The sequence below is a fragment of the Mastomys coucha genome, unplaced genomic scaffold, assembly GCF_008632895.1.
Source record: "Mastomys coucha isolate ucsf_1 unplaced genomic scaffold, UCSF_Mcou_1 pScaffold22, whole genome shotgun sequence".
NCBI lineage: Eukaryota > Metazoa > Chordata > Mammalia > Rodentia > Muridae > Mastomys > Mastomys coucha.
The window spans coordinates 155,904,064-155,920,034 of NW_022196905.1; the positions used below are offsets into that span (position 1 = coordinate 155,904,064).

The window sequence follows — 15,971 nt, forward strand, 5'->3', positions numbered from 1 at the left end:
CTTAGAGACACAGCATCAGATGCACTTAGAGACACAGGATCAGATACACTTAGAGACACAGCATCAGACACACTTAGAGACACAGCATCAGATACACTTCACAACAGCTTCATCTGAGCTAAGTAGCCCTACCCTGAGATTGAGGGTCCTCCCAATCTCAGCCCTGCCCTCGACTCACCCCTCCATAGCTGCAGAAATGTCTTCCCAGGTGTGTGGAAGCCAGGAGTGAGAAAGAGGCCTTGCTACACACTTCCAGCTAAATCCCCTCTCCTCCTTGGAGGAAGAAGATAGCCAGACTGAGGCTCTAGGGCACAAGAAAGGCCTCCTTCTAACAGAGGCAGTGCACATGTCTCTGAGAAGCTTGAAGTCCAGGGGCTGATAGAGCTTTTTTGCCCTAAAGCTTAGCTTAGTTTATTTTAGATTATAGATTATTTTAGATTAGATTAGACTAGAATAGATTAGATTAGAAATGGGTATTCTAGTGTTGAACTTAGATGGACTACTCTGAAATGTGATACACATACAGAACCAGTCCAAGGCTCCAGAGCATCGTGGCCTCTGGCACAGGGCAGAGGAGGTCATCAGTACCCCTGGGCCCACTTACAACTCTGCCTGTGCCCTGGATTCTGCACTTAACACCTGCTCCTCACATGGCTTCTCCAGGGACTAGCCTCTGTTTGGGTGAGTCTAAGTAATAGTTTCATAGTGTAAACCCAAACATGATTCTATTTAAGAATGAGTGTTTAGTAGCCCCCAGCTTGTCCACCTAGAGGTCTGAACACATTGCCTGAAGGTTTGGTACAGTGCTCAAAAGCTGTCCTTTTACTTAATATCATTTAGTAATTAGGATTTGGATCAAGGCAGAGGCCGCCCCTTCTTATTTATTCAGGGCCTTTACACGGTTACTAATGTTGGGTAGTAACACCAACCATGGCTGATGATAACTCTCCCATGGAGTTATTTCTTCCTGTGCTGACCTCATCATCCTAACTTGGCTTTGGAAGTCATTCCTGTTCCTTGGCCACCCCCAAGACACTTGTGGCTCGTCTGGTGCCTCCTTGGCCCTGCCTAGCTTTTTGGTAAGTCCCCCCAAAAGACCAAGAACCAGGTCTGATGACACTCCTTAGCAAGCCAAGCCAGGAGGCCTGTTAATAGTATTTGCAGCAAATGCTGCTATGACGAACAACCTGGCGCTTAGGGATTTTCATGTATTGAAAATGTATCCAAGGACTGAGGGGTCAAAAGATGAAGGTAGGGGGCATGTGCAGTCTTCACATGGTGACTTCTTAAATTCATTTGCAGATAAAGCTCAGAAACATTGGGAGCATTTCAACATCTTAAAACAAAAGCGCTCCCTACCCCCTGCTCCCAACAGTGTTTACCAGTGGGTGTATCATTCTGAAAATGGTTCCCATTTTTTCCATGTTCTTCATTAAAGGCAGAGGTATGGTTGAGAACCTTCATGACCACAGCTTTCAGACTAAGCATGAGCTATCCTTGTCTCCTGAAGGTAAGAGCTGACTGCACAGATCTGTCCTTCCTGCCTGCCACGCAGGAGCAACCCTGGAGAACGTACAGTGTGAGGCAACCCTCTCCTCACAGCCTCCCTGTAGCAGGGTGTGCACCCTCACATGTTCATGGGGGAGGGGCGCTCTTTCAAGATCACTGTCCCTTGCAATTCTCTAGTTACAAAGGACTTTTTGTTTCCTATAAAGCCCACTCTTTTATGAGTTTTTTTTTTTAAATATGTTTTTGGTGTGTTTTATTTTGGGGGGTGGGAGGGTGTAGCTCTTTGACATGTAAACAAACCAAGTCTGTTTGGTTTATCTGTTGTAAATGTTTTTGTTTCTTTGTTTGTTTTTTTGTTTTTATTTTTGAGACAGGGTTTCCCTGGGGAGGTCAGGTTTTTTTAAGGTAGACTTTCTTCTTTTGCTCAATTTTGCTGAAATTCACACCAATCCTCCTGCCTCTGCCTCCTATGTACTGGATGACAAGCACGAGCCACCATGCCCAGCTGCCTTAAACTAGTCTGTCAGTGACCAAAAGCTGCCTGCCACAGTCACTGTGCAGAGAGTGGTGTTGCCAGGGAGGGCTGAGCGTCTCTTGGAGCAAATGTGAAGGTGTCCAGGCATGTGTCACCTTGCACTCAGGAGATACTGATATGAAGGTCACAAGTTGGAGGCCAGCATGGGCTACAGAATGAGACCTTGTCTCCAAAATCTGAGCCTGAAGCTAGCTCAGATTAGCACATGGAAGGCTTAGCACATAGAAGGCGTCAGGTGTGAGTTCCAGCACCTCACCCAAGAGAAGGCTGCACTGTCACACCTGACTCAGGGACATGCAGGAGAAGGCTCAGGGACAAGTAGACACTGAGCCTTCTTCCCTTGGAGTAGCACAGTCCGTCAGTCAACAGCTTCTCCAGGGCAGGAGCGAGGACTCAAAAGGAAAGGACAGACAGCACTGGAGCCCGACCCAGCCAGTTCTGAGCGACAGACAGACAGACATCACTGGAGCACGACCGCAGACAATTCTGAGGCTGAGCTCATGTTTTTGTTTTGTTTTGTTTTCTAACTTGTCAGTTGACTTTATTTTTACGCCTTATTTTATCCACATGTATGTGTGTTTTGCCTGCATTTATGTGTGGGAGCCCATGGGATCCAGAAGAAGGCATTGGATCCCATGGAGCTGGAGTTATAGGTACTGGTGAGCTATGATGAGGGTTCTGGGAGCTAAACCTAGGTCCTCTGCAAGAGCAGTCATAACTCTTAAGTGCTGGGCCATCTCTTCAGCCCCGATATGTTCACTTTTGATGATCATGATTTTTTTCATGCAAAAAAAAACCCCACCACTTATGTGTAGTCATAATGGATAAACTTTCGTTGTTTTAATATAGCATTAGACTATATTTAAATATTATAGACTATATATTATATTACATCTAATTATAGATATAAATTAGACTATATTTAGCCAAGAAAAGCTGCTGGTTTTCTGCTGTATTTATGTCACTTCATTGGTCCTTGTGGTCTCTGTTTCAGAATTATCTCTGAGTACCACGCTCTTCATCTTTTTACCTATGGCTACCTATGTATTGTAGCATGACTTACTCAAAGCCCATCCCATCACCAGTTTGCAGACCCACACTTACAATATGCCACATCCCCAGATGCAAGCGTCCCCAGATGTGTGCATCCACAGCTGTTTTTTCCGCTTGTGCACATGTCAATCATTGACCCCAAAGTTTCATTCAGGTCTGCTGTAGCTTCTGGGGTACAACTTTCTTCTGTACAACTCTTCTTTTGGGTTACATCTCTTCTGTGGTACATGTGTTCTTCTGGAGTGCATTCCCTCCTTCTTCTGGGGTGCATTCCTTCTTCTTTCCCTTTGTCTTTCTGATCTTGCATTTTGTGCCTAATTTCCTGTTTTAAAAACCTCGTGTGCTTACTATTACTGTGTTACTTTCTAGAAAATAATTGAGGGAAGGATAGAGTCTTTATGATGTTGAATCGTTCTTTCCAAAACCATGTGATGTCATCGTTCCTTTTCAGACATTTTTCCACGTTAGTTTGTAGTTCCCTTTCAACGGAAACTAGTTTTCCAATAACAATATCTAATGTTGCTTTAAAACATCATGTATAGTTCCATTATATCATGTTCAGAATGCATCCTTTGTAACAGGGCTACGGTATGGATTGTCTCATAGCCACTAAGCACATGATCAATTTTATGAACATCCCATAGTTCACAAATGTGAACAGTTAAAAAGAAAACATGCACCCTAATATAACCATGTACCCTAATGTCACCATGTACCTAATGTCACCATGTCCCTAGTGTCACCATGTCCCTAAAGTCACCATGTACAGTAATGTCACCATGTCCCTAAAGTCACCATGTACCCTAATGTCACCATGTCCCTAAAGTCACCATGTACAGTAATGTCACCATGTACCCTAATGTCACCATGTCCCTAGTGTCACCATGTACCCTAATGTCACCATGTCCCTAATGTCACAATGTACTCTAATGTCACCATGTCCCTAAAGTCACCATGTACCCTAATGTCACCATGTCCCTAGTGTCACCATGTACCCTAATGTCACCATGTCCCTAATGTCACCATCACCATGTACCCTAATGTTATCATGTACCTAATGTCACCATGCATGCTTGTGACTTCTGCTTTATTGATCACATTGTTTTGGTCTCTGCTCTCATTTTCACTTGTTAACTCTTCTGTGGAGAGTGCATCTGGCTATCACATCAGAGTTTAGCGAACTCTTGTAGATTTTACTCCCTAAGTGTGGTGTCTGTTGCTTTACACATAGATTTTTATGGGTGTTTTGTATTGGTCATGACTTCCAGCTCTTAGTACTCAGAGAAGCCACTTGGTGCTTAAGGCTTTAGGGACTGCATTTCACTTCCTCGGACACAGGGTTTGCTCCCTCTGTTTTATGGTTGTCTTGGTAAGTCTGATATATTCTTGTTCTTTCTTCAACATTTTAATTCATTTGCTCTATTTCTTCATTAAAATCTATATGTGATGAAATTTGCCACCACAATCATTTTCACTGTACAGCTCGGTGGTATTACATATGTCCACAGTGCACCAAATTGCCTCAGCCATCCCGCAGCTCTTCTCAGCTTGCAGCCATTAAATAACAACTCCCTGTCCCCTGCCCTATACCCACTGGAACTGCCAATACTACTTTCTGTGTTCCTATGAGAGTGTCTTCATAAGGGACTGAAATAGGTTTTGGTTTTGCTTTTGCATTCTGCTTATTCTACTCACCACAATGTTCTTACAGTGATCTGTGTTATACTAGACAACATAGTCGTCTTCCTTTTTAGTGCTGAATAACTTACAGGTCATATTTCCTATAAAGAGGGTAATTTTTTAGAACACTCAGAGAAACTAAAACTTAACATAGACAGCCCAATGCAAGATTGGTGAAGGACTTGAACATACAGTTTTCCAAAGAAAATACACCAATACACAGCAGCTACAAGCAAAGACAGCAGCACTATTGGTTATCACAACATGGGATTCAGGACTGCAATAGGGGCAATGTGGGAATGAGGTTCCGTTTGCCATCATGGCCTCAGGATGTGGAAGCTGCCCCGAGATGGACAAGGAGCTGGAGATGAGAAAACCATGATGTTTGGAGACCTGGGTGGCTGAGGCATGAGGAAGGCAGCTCTGGCAATGGCCCAGGTGGCTAGAACAGACAGACAACATGTGGCATTTGTATTGCACAAAGAACATCACTCCCTAGGAAATTGTCTGCAGTTCATGATCAAGAAGGACCTGGAAATGGAATTTTGTGGTCAGAGAACACAGTTAATTTGCTTGTTCAGACCTGGGCAGCTCTTGCAGCTATTGGGCCATTTCAGAAAGCCCCGAAAGCTCATGAAGCTGGCTAGCATGTCTTTGTTCCATGCACAGGACAATAAGGAAGACAACCCTTAGGCTGATGCAGAACTCAGAACTCGAGTCCATGGCTGTCGTCCACTCTGATCCACAGGTTAGAGCTGTGGATCTGTTAAAGCCATTGGAATCTCATTAAATAGCTAACTTCTCAACTTCAACGAGATGTCATCTTTGCCATCAAAATGATGAACAGTGGAAAATATGGATGAAAAATGTAAATGGATGGAGCTGCAGGCCTTGCCTGTGAGCAGAGGCAGTGGCAGAGCCGCAGTGGGGACGGCATTGTACATCCTCAAAATATTACAATGTGTCAATCATTGTATGGTGGCACTGACACACCTCTGTGCATTCATCCAAAAGAACCAAGCAATCTGGAAGATGTTTTTGCACACCCATGTTCACCAAACAACTCACAACTGCTTAACAAAGGAGCATCTAGAGTCTCTAACGACAGCTGCACAAATGACCAAAGCTGGCGTGTCCACATCTGTCTTTAGAGCACTGAGCATCTCTCTAAGTGTGTGGCATGTGCTTAGGTCTCACCCTTCAAGGAAACCATTTTGAGGATTAATAAACAGGCTATTTCTATCAGCACTGTGACTGATAACTGACCACAACCCTGTCTTAATGTCACGTGCGTATCATGTGGATTTGCTGTGCGTCTGTGTGGGTGTCACACACAATAGAGGACAATGGACCAGTGTCATCAAAACATGAAGGTATGAATTCCATGCCCAGTGACAGAACCTTTCAAAGTTTTTCAGGGAAAAGTGAGCCAAAATAAGCATCACTTGCAGGTCTGTGGGATTAGGAATATTGAGACAGAGGGTGAGACAGTTACAGAAGTGTCAAAGATAGACAGCCATTGCCTCTTCCCCTCTGTACCAGTATCACCCCCAAGAACACGGTGAATGCTCCTAAGGCCCACCAGATGTTCCGAAGGACTGTGGCAAGCACCAGCCTGACAAAGTGATAGAGTACATACACAAGGAGCAGGGATTCTTTGTATGCCCAGGGAGAGCGGTGTGATGACAGGATTCAGAATGCCTGGGGGCGGGGGTGGACAATGTCTACCTCCCGCAACGAGGTGAACTAGGAAAGAGATTGTGCCACATCTGGACTGTTGAGCCCAACCGGAGGACTGGAAGAAGGCGCTAGCAAGGGATGAGAGCCTGTGAACTGGGAAAGCATAAGAAGAGAAAGAGCCATGTGATTTGGTTCTAAGCCACTTCTGTCATGAAGATAATACAATCACAGGTTTTTACTCACTTCAAACCAAAAGAGATGGAGTTAGAAACGCATGGTTCCTGTTACATACAAGCATGTTAATGTATCATTCAATCACCAAAGCGAGGGAGGGGTAGGAAAAAGAGAAGGAAGTGGGAGGGAAGGAAGTGGGAGGGAGGGAGGGAAAGAGGAGGGAGGGAGAACAGGAAGGAAGGAGAGAGGGAGGATGGAGGGTGGAGGGAAGGGAGAAGGAAGGAGGAAAGCAGGGAGGAAGGAGGGAGGGGAAAAGCGAAGGAGGGAAGGATGAGGAAGGAGGGGGAGGAAAGGGAAGAGGGAAGGAAGGAGGGAAGAAGGGAGAAAGGGAAGGAGGGAGACAGGAAAGAAGAGAGGGGGAGGGAGGGAAGGAAGGAGAGAGAAAGGAGGGAAATATGTAAAAGCAACAAATGTATGCCCCCACAGCCCAGAGGAACAGCAGCAAGTTTTAAGATGACACATGAAAGCGGGTAGCCATGAGTTACTGCTGTGTAGTAAAGGCTGAGGCCAACTCTAAGGGTTCAAGGTGTGTGTCAGCAATGGAGATTAAATGGAAGTGTAAAAAAAGCAATGCAAGGCAAGGGAAGAGGGGAGGAGAGAATGACCAAGAGGAGGAGGAGAAAGAGGAAGGAGAGGAAGAAGGAAGAGGAAGGAGAGGAAGAAGGAAGAGGAAGGAGAGGAAGAAAGAAGAGGAAGGAGAGGAAGAAGGAAGAGGAAGGAGAGGAAGAAAGAAGAGGAAGGAAAGGAAGAAGGAAGAGGAAGGAGAGGAAGGAGAGGAAGAAGGAAGAGGAAGAAGAGGAAAAAGGAAGAGGAAGGAAAGGAAGAAGGAAGAGGAAGAGGAAGAAGAGGAAAGAGAGGAAGAGGAGGAAGAGGAAGAAGAGGAAGGAGAGAAAGAAGAGGAAGAAGGAAGAGGACTAATTCTCAAATCTGGATTGTTCTCTGACTTAAGAATCTCATTTTTCACAGCTGCATGTGAGACACTCACCAGCACATGCATTGTTTCAGCCATAAAAACAGCGGCAAACAATTTAGAATAATTAAATGCACACCCCAAACATTCTCTGGACACAACAGAAATAAATGAGAATCAACGACGTAAAGAGACGTGGGGAAATTACCTAAATATTTGCTGATTTACGCAGCACACTGCTTAGTGACCCCCTGAGCAATGAAGTCAAAAGAGGAATTTGGAAATATTTTTAACTGAATAAAAATGGAAGCATGCTGAAATTTGTGGGAGACAAATCAGTGCTTACATGGAAACTTACTATATTAAACATTTGGATTAATATGTTTAAAATTATTCAAAGGAGAGAAAGGAATTGAAAATGATATATAGAGGTCCTGCAGCGCAGAAGGCAAAGGGACAGTGGCAGCCAGCTGAGGTGTGGTCTCTCAGTGTGGCCCTGCTGAAGTGTGGTCTCTCAGTGTGTTCCACCTGAGGTGTGGTCTCTCAGCATGGCTCACCTGAGGTGTGGTGTCTCAGTGTGGCCCACCTGAAGTGTGGTGTCTCAGCGTGGCCCACCTGAGGTGTGGTCTGATGGACAGGCTCAGTTGTGGGGCAGCTTTATCAGTGCTGGAGGAAGCATGGAACCAAGAGATGCAGGAGCTGGGTTGAACAAAGACATGGTAGATGTGAGGACATACCTAAGGAGTATCACCCACTCAAAGCACTAGCACAAAGTTGCCTTCATGATAGCCCACATAGCAGTGTTGCTGAGCAAGATCTCCCTGTTGATTCTACACCACTGTTTCATTAATAATGTCCTCCTAATCCTTGGGCCTCAGGCTCCACATCAGAGGACTCAACCAACTGGGGATCAAAAGTGTCCCCTCAAAAGAATGTTGTCTGAACACACAGCGGCCCCTCCCTGTCATAGTGAAGCATTTGCACAACATAATGTCTCGGCGCCTATAAACCATCAGGACGTGCTTCCAAGTATCAGGAGAACCATCAGCTTTCGCACACCAGCACAGGAGCATCTCTGAGCCAGGGTACCAACGGACGTCTAGGGACCACTCTCCTGTAGAAACTGAGCGGATGCTCCACTCTTTCCTTCTAACCTAAGACAAAACTTTGCACTTCCTAAGCCATAGCTTTCCTTCCCTTTAGTCCAGAGAGATTTTGTGCTACATCTAGGGTGATGGGGTACCCAAGCCCTGGGTACTCTAGACGGCCTAGGGAATGGCTATGTTTCAAGTATGAATGAAATGACAGAGCCCACAGGGCTGATACATCCCCAGTGATATGCTGGGTGGGTGGTAACATTAAAATGGAAAGGAAACTGACCTTGTGTTCCATACCATTCTTCAAGGGGAAGGGACAAAGGCGTAGTGCCTTCGGCTCCACCCGGAGTCTCCCTCTGCCCAGCACTGGCTATCACTGTGGCTCGTCTGCTGTCCACAGCCTGAGTCACACCTTGTAACTTTTAGAAAAAAGCTAAACAGAAGCAGTGAGGCAGCTCCCAACTTAGCTTGCTCCTAAAAATTAAAAGAGAGCTGTCAGGTGGAACTCAGGGCCACTGGGTTCTTGAGTATAGAAAGGATTCTTTTTATGCTTCCTGTCCGAGCCTGCTACTCTAGGGTGTGAGCATCCTGTGGAAATGGCCTCCTATGGGAGCTGGAAGCTCTTCCCTCCTACCTGAGTCCCTGACACAGTGGGTGACAGGATAAGTGAATGAATGGGCATTGACACTGAGGGGCAGATAGGGCTCCGAGGTGCTATTTGGTTAAAGGCAAGGCAGAGACATGCCTGTAAGAATGTGACAAGCTAAGAAAGGTCCCTAGACTCACTGCCACGAAGGAGAGACAGCTCCACCCTGTGTCATGATACCTGTGTGTCAGCTACATGTCATCAGGAGTGCACGACCTTGTCTACACAACCAGGAAACAATACACTGGGAAGAGGCAAGACTCCTGTCACAGACCAGAGAAAGCTTTCCTCCACGTTCACTGAAGGCAAATACATCAGGAACTAGATGAACTAGAGGGGCTCACATAAGGAAACCCACCCAGCAGCAAGCAAGAGGTCTTCTCTTGAGACGCAAGGCAGGTGGTTTCCACTAGCTCCACCCACCAGTTTCCAAATTCTACCCGGGAACAGCTCCAACATGTAAAAAGAAATGGAAACCCTGGTGGAATGTTTGTTTCAATGGCAGGAAAATGGATTTGATCAAAGCATGGGTTTCTTACTATGAATTGAACCCAAAGAAAGTGGGGGTACACCCATCCAAGTCTAGAGCCACTGAGATCCCGGCTATCCACCAGGCCTGGGAAGCTGTCTTGCAGAGCCACCTACAAATGATGACAGCCTCTGTCATAGCACTGAAGTTGGGGCAGCCACTAACTTAGAGGGAACACACTGGCCTGTCTACACTGGAGGCCACTGGGTTCTTGGGAGGTGGTTCTGTGTTCCACATTTAATCAAGCATTAGATTTAACGTGACCAGCTTATCAGTCATGTATGTGTTCTGGGGTACTCCTAATAAATGTCCACATACTGTGTGGTTTAATTCATAGGAATACATTCTCCTCTATTCTCAGAGACTGAAGTGTGAAATGCCAGTCAGGGTGGGTGGAAAGGTTGTCCTGTGGCCATCCCTGTGGCCATCCCTGTGGCTGTCTGTCCCTGTGGCCATTCGTCTCTGTGGCCATCCCTGTGGCCAGCCGGCCCTGTGGCCATCCCTGTGGCCGTCTGTCCCTGTGGCCATCCATCCCTGTGGCCATCCCTGTGGCCATCCCTGTGGCCATTCCTGTGGCCGTCCATCCCTGCAGCCATCCGTCTCTATGGCCATCCCTGTGGCCATCCCTGTGGCCGGCCGGCCCTGCAGCCATCCGTCTCTGTGGCCAGCCGGCCCTGCGGCCATCCCTGCGGCCATCCCTGTGGCCATGCCTGGCATTCTGTGGCTGTGCACACATCAGCTAATCTCTTTCCTTCCTCCTCACTCAATGTTCTCCATGTGTGTCTATGACCAATTTTCCCATTTTTATAAGGACACGGTCACACTGGAGTAAGACCAAACTTCTTCTCTAAGCCAGTGATTCTCAGCCTGTGGGTCGCCACCTCTTCGGGATTGCATAGCAGACATTTATGTTACTGTTTATAAAACAGTAGCGAAATTACAGCTATGGAGTAGCATCAACATTTTATGGCTGACGGTCACCACAACAGGAGGGGCTGTATTAAAGGGTCGCATCGTTAGGAAGGTTGAGAAGCAGTGCTCTATGCCCTCATCCTAATCAATGTATCATGCTAAGAGCCTGTGTGCAGGAGGGTAGAGCCTGTTTGCAGGAGGGTGGAGCCTGTTTGCAGGAGGGTGGAGCCTGTTTGCAGGAGGGTGGAGCCTGTTTGCAGGAGGGTGCATTACAGGTTAGGGGGGGGGGCGGCGGCACCCAAGCTCTTCCACAACTCTGATTTTCCTCATTTTTCTCACAGGGTCTTGGAGGTTGGGTGGTTTGTTGTGTGGTTTTGTTTTGCTTTAATTGTTGATTTTGTGTTGCCATTGAGTAAACTCAGGGCTTCGTTAGTGCTGGCTCCATCTATGAGCTGAAGACTCAGCCTGAGTTCACAGTTTCTGAGGTAAACAGGAAAAGCACCAGGTTGTGCTTCTCCCTCAGAGTTTGATCACAGTGTATGTTTTCCCCCCACAGAAAAGGAGAGTTCAAATGGTGATGTGTACAGGAAACTGTCTGTTCTGGACAGACTCCTTGAAGACATAGGACAATCTGAAGGCAGTCTGGACCTAACAGGCAAGTGGCCCCTGATCAGCAGGTCCCCTGCCAGGCTGAGGTGGGGTAAGAATGCCACGTGCAACTGAGGCTCTTAGATGAGCTGGAGTTTGGTGAGGGTATTCGGCCCCACAAGTCCAAATTATGGGGTTAAAAGCCAAGTAATTGAGACACTCCTTCCACCCTCAGCCAACTCAATGTCCCTACCACTGTGCTTAGCGGCCTGTCCCTTCATGACCAGGACATTTGTTGAGCCTGCTTCCCGCTTGGGAAGGGCACCTCCCCTCGGGACTGCGTACTGCTCCTCACCCTCACGTGGCGAGCCTTGCCGCATCCCACCCCTGTGGCTCTGTCTCTTTCATGTTTCCTGTGTGAACTGAGAGGAACTGACTTGGTAGTGGGAGTGGGGTCTCAGGAAGAGCAGACGCTCTCACATAGGCTCAGCCTGGGTTTGAATCCCAGCTTGGCCATGGTGAGGATCTTACATAGATCCTGGCAGGTGAGGGTGTGTCCCGAGCTGTGGTCCTCGATACTCAATATGGTGCAACTTCAGCTCCCTCCTGGGGGTCAAGATGGAGTTGAGTGAAATTGCAAGGTGTGAGCAACAGCCTGGCTCCAGGGGAGTTCTCAGGACCCATCCCCCTGCTGCTAGGGGAGGGACGGAGCTGCTAACAGCCAGAGGGTGGCAATGAGGGTTGGTATATATCCAAAGGCAACTTTACCAGCTTCCCAGAACAGGCTCTCCTGACTTGAGGTCATTTCCCACTGGGCCTGAAGGGCTCTGTCCCTGTGTCAGTGTTTCTGGGGCTCATTTAGACTTTGGGATGGGATGCCTGCCACAGAGCAGTAAGTGATAGCTCTTTTCCTGGGAGGCCTGGGGTTTGCATATTTTAATGAGTGTCTGGCCTGTGCAGGGTCTCAACGGTGACCCGCAGGGCCTTTGGAGGGACCTGATATCTCCTCCAGCTTCCCCCATCATAACCCTCAGAGCTTCCCACAGGCCTTCCAAAAGCCCGAACCATCATCCCTGAAGGATACCATAGGACCCCAAACTCACAGGCTTCTGTCCAGAAGGCCCCTTCTTCATTGTAGGGGCCTGTGACTCAGGGTGGCCACTCAATCTGGTTACTCCTGACAAAGGACAGGTGAGTGGCAGGCAGAGAGGATGGCCACCACCTGGTCACTGTATGTCCCTGAGAGTCTCATGGTGACCCCTAGAAGAGTGTAAAGCCTCTGATGCTGCAAGTGGAGACCCTGCCTGCCCAGAAATTCTTGCTCACTGGGGCCACGCCTGAAAAGCTTGTTGAACAAGGCTGCTTGTTCTCAGCCTTGCCCAGGAGCCACATGGGGTATGGGGCACAGAAATAACAAGAATCTCCTCTTTCCAAACAGAAAGCATCTTTTAGGAGGAGAAGAGGACCAAGCCCAGGAGGACAGCGTGGCACAGGTGCTCCTGAGCTTAAAAACGGCAAGGAGCCACCGGAGAGCTACATACACCCTCCTTAGGGAATGCACACACTCACTGTTACCCACTCTTAAAAGAAAATTTGTTTTTCCATGTAAGCCTAAGTTGAGTCATTTGGGTGTTAGAGGTTATGGATTTTCAGGGTTCCGTCTCATTTGTAAGTCACCACAGACTGGCGTCCCTCACTCTGGCTGCAGTCAGTCAGTCAGCACGCCATGCACCTCTGGCTGCAGTCAGTCAGCATGCCAGGCACCTCTACCTGCAGTCAGTCAGTCAGCACACCATGCAACAGCTGGCTACAGCCAGTCAGTCAGCACACCATGCAACAGCTGGCTGTGGTCAGTCAGTCAGCACGCCATGCACCTCTGGCTGCAGTCAGTCAGTCAGCACATCATGCACCTCTGGCTGCAGTCAGTCAGTCAGCACGCCATGCACCTCTGGCTGCAGTCAGTCAGCATGCCATGCACCTCTGGCTGCAGTCAGTCAGCACACTATGCACCTCTGGCTGCAGTCAGTCAGCACACCATGCACCTCTGGCTGCAGTCAGTCAGCATGCCAGGCACCTCTACCTGCAGTCAGTCAGTCAGCACACCATGCAACAGCTGGCTACAGCCAGTCAGTCAGCACACCATGCAACAGCTGGCTGTGGTCAGTCAGTCAGCACGCCATGCACCTCTGGCTGCAGTCAGTCAGTCAGCACATCATGCACCTCTGGCTGCAGTCAGTCAGTCAGCACGCCATGCACCTCTGGCTGCAGTCAGTCAGCATGCCATGCACCTCTAGCTGCAGTCAGCACACCATGCACCTCTGGCTGCAGTCAGTCAGTCAGTCAGCACACCATGCACCTCTGGCTGCAGTCAGTCATCACACCATGCAACAGCTGGCTACAGCCAGTCAGTCAGCACACCATGCACCTCTGGCTGCGGTCAGTCAGTCAGCACACCATGCACCTCTGGCTGCAGTCAGTCAGTCAGCACATCATGCACCTCTGGGGGTGAAAAGCCTTCACTGAGCCTAGACCTGACCATACAGCACTCTCACAGGAGACAGTGTCACTGTCATGCAAATGTGGTGGGCACAGACGGGCACAGCTACCCTGGATAAGAGCTGCAGCTGGAGTGGTTCCTTGAAACACACCATGGTCTGGGAAAGATGTTGAGAAAGATGATTGAAAATCATCATTGAAATTTACCTCATGGCTGAATATGGCCGATTTTTTTTTCTCTGGGAACGTGGAAGGTGAGCTCTGTGATTGGATACAGCGTGCGGCCGAGGCCACTACACAGGTTAGGGCTCAACACAGTTCAAGTGCTGCTTGGTGGTCTGTCACCAATAGAGGTGTGTCAAAGTTCACAGAGACGTTCACACCTCAGTTCTCCCAGTTTGTCAAGGTTCATAAGCACCGATGAGTTTTTATCTCCGGGGTGAGTTTAAACCTTTATTGCTACAGAGTGCCCTTTATCTGTGGGGCTCCATCTTGCCCTGCATCTAGGAACGTAACCCCGCCACTGTCACTATTTATTTATTTATTTATTTATCTATCTATTTACTTTGGCTAATGTTTTCTATCTCTCTTCTGTAGCTTATTCAAGGTGTAGATTTTCAGGTAATGTGTAGGACCCTTTGCCTTGCAGTAGGAATATCCAGACCATTTCTGTTTAATGTGATCACATTCCGGATATGTTTGTTCTGATGTATTGTCATTTGTACCACACACTGGAATTTTCCCTTCATTCATCTCATTCTGATTAGGCAAACATGTTCTTCCATTCCCTGCATCACGTTAATTATATATTTTATCAGTATTTTGAAGGTTGTGTTAGAGAATATAATATGCATCCCTGACTCACTGCGATCTAACACAGTCTTCAAAATACTGATGAACTATGTAATTAACAATGTAACGAAGTGGAATGACTCCATGTAATAACCTGCATCAGTTTCTCATAGTTTAGTAATGCATATATTTTTAAATGCCAAAAATTAGCAGTTTGTGCACTTGTTAGTCTTGTAGATCTGTCCATAGGTCTTCATTTCCATTCAAGTCTAACACACACACTCAAGACGTGTGAGTAGCATGTATTGCTGCCAACCAGAGGCCCCATTAGCATTCAGTGTGTCCACCGGGAAAATTCGCAGAGTTTTAGGTGTCTGGGAGTGTTTGTTTTATCATCTTCACTTTCTGAATAATGTTTCCACTGGGTGGAATCTGCACTGATTCCCATCACAACTAGAATCCTGGGCTTTTCCTCACACACTGTGCCATTACCGTGTTAGACCACTGTGAAAACACAGTAGGCGTCCTCTGCCCTTCGGCTCTGCATTTCCACCCCATTTCATTACCATGATGAGCCTGGTGTGCCTACTGTCCTCCCCCTGCATGGGTTCTATATTTGGGCCTTGGCCTCTGGACTACTCATTTCTGTTCATCTTCACTCAGGATGACCACTAGGGACTCAGTAAAAATACCTTAAGAGTACAGGTGGGTTGGGTGGCAAGAGTCACTTCACACACACTTCCTTTGGGTCTTGGCACCTGGATTCCTGAGTGTGAACAAGCTTGAATCATATTGCTGCTCCTGCCTAGGGAAGTGCTGTGCCCCCAGCACCTGGGAAAGTAGCGAAGCCTCAGGAGGTGGGTCCAGTGTCAAGTAAGTTTCTCTCCTGAGTGCTGACCCCTCATGGTTTGTCTTGGTAAGATAGATAGATAGACAGACAGACAGACAGAAGACAGATAGACAGATAGATAAACAGATAGATGGTAGATAAATAGATGATAGATAGGTACATTGATACATAGATACATAGATGTTAGATATACATTTATTACACACAGTTTTCTGCTTTCCACAGAATAACTAGTCTTCTACAAACCAGTTCACTGTTCCAGAAATGGAACTCTGTATTGACCCTAGTGACTCAGATAGTGTGGACAAATAATGAATGAAAAAAATGTTCAAAGGAAAACTCATGAGACCTGCCTATTTCTATACCTAGACAAGGGACTGAGGTAGAGAGGAGCTGAGGTAGGGAGGGGCTGAGGTAGGGGAGGGGCTGAGGTAGGGAGGGGCTAAGATAGGGGAGGGGG

General features: G+C 47.4%; 1 protein-coding gene across 1 annotated transcript in view; it reads left to right on the forward strand.

Moving 5' to 3' along the window:
- The window catches only part of Spaca7 (sperm acrosome associated 7), a 32,712-nt gene extending 19,730 nt beyond the window's left edge, over window positions 1–12,982 (forward strand). The window contains exons 4-6 of the mRNA XM_031342569.1: window positions 1,439–1,510; window positions 11,342–11,440; window positions 12,812–12,982. Of these exons, the coding sequence (XP_031198429.1) occupies window positions 1,439–1,510; window positions 11,342–11,440; window positions 12,812–12,825 (185 nt within the window). The 3' untranslated portion in view covers window positions 12,826–12,982. The remainder of the gene's footprint in view (window positions 1–1,438; window positions 1,511–11,341; window positions 11,441–12,811) is intronic.
- The last annotated feature ends 2,989 nt before the right edge of the window (window positions 12,983–15,971 follow it).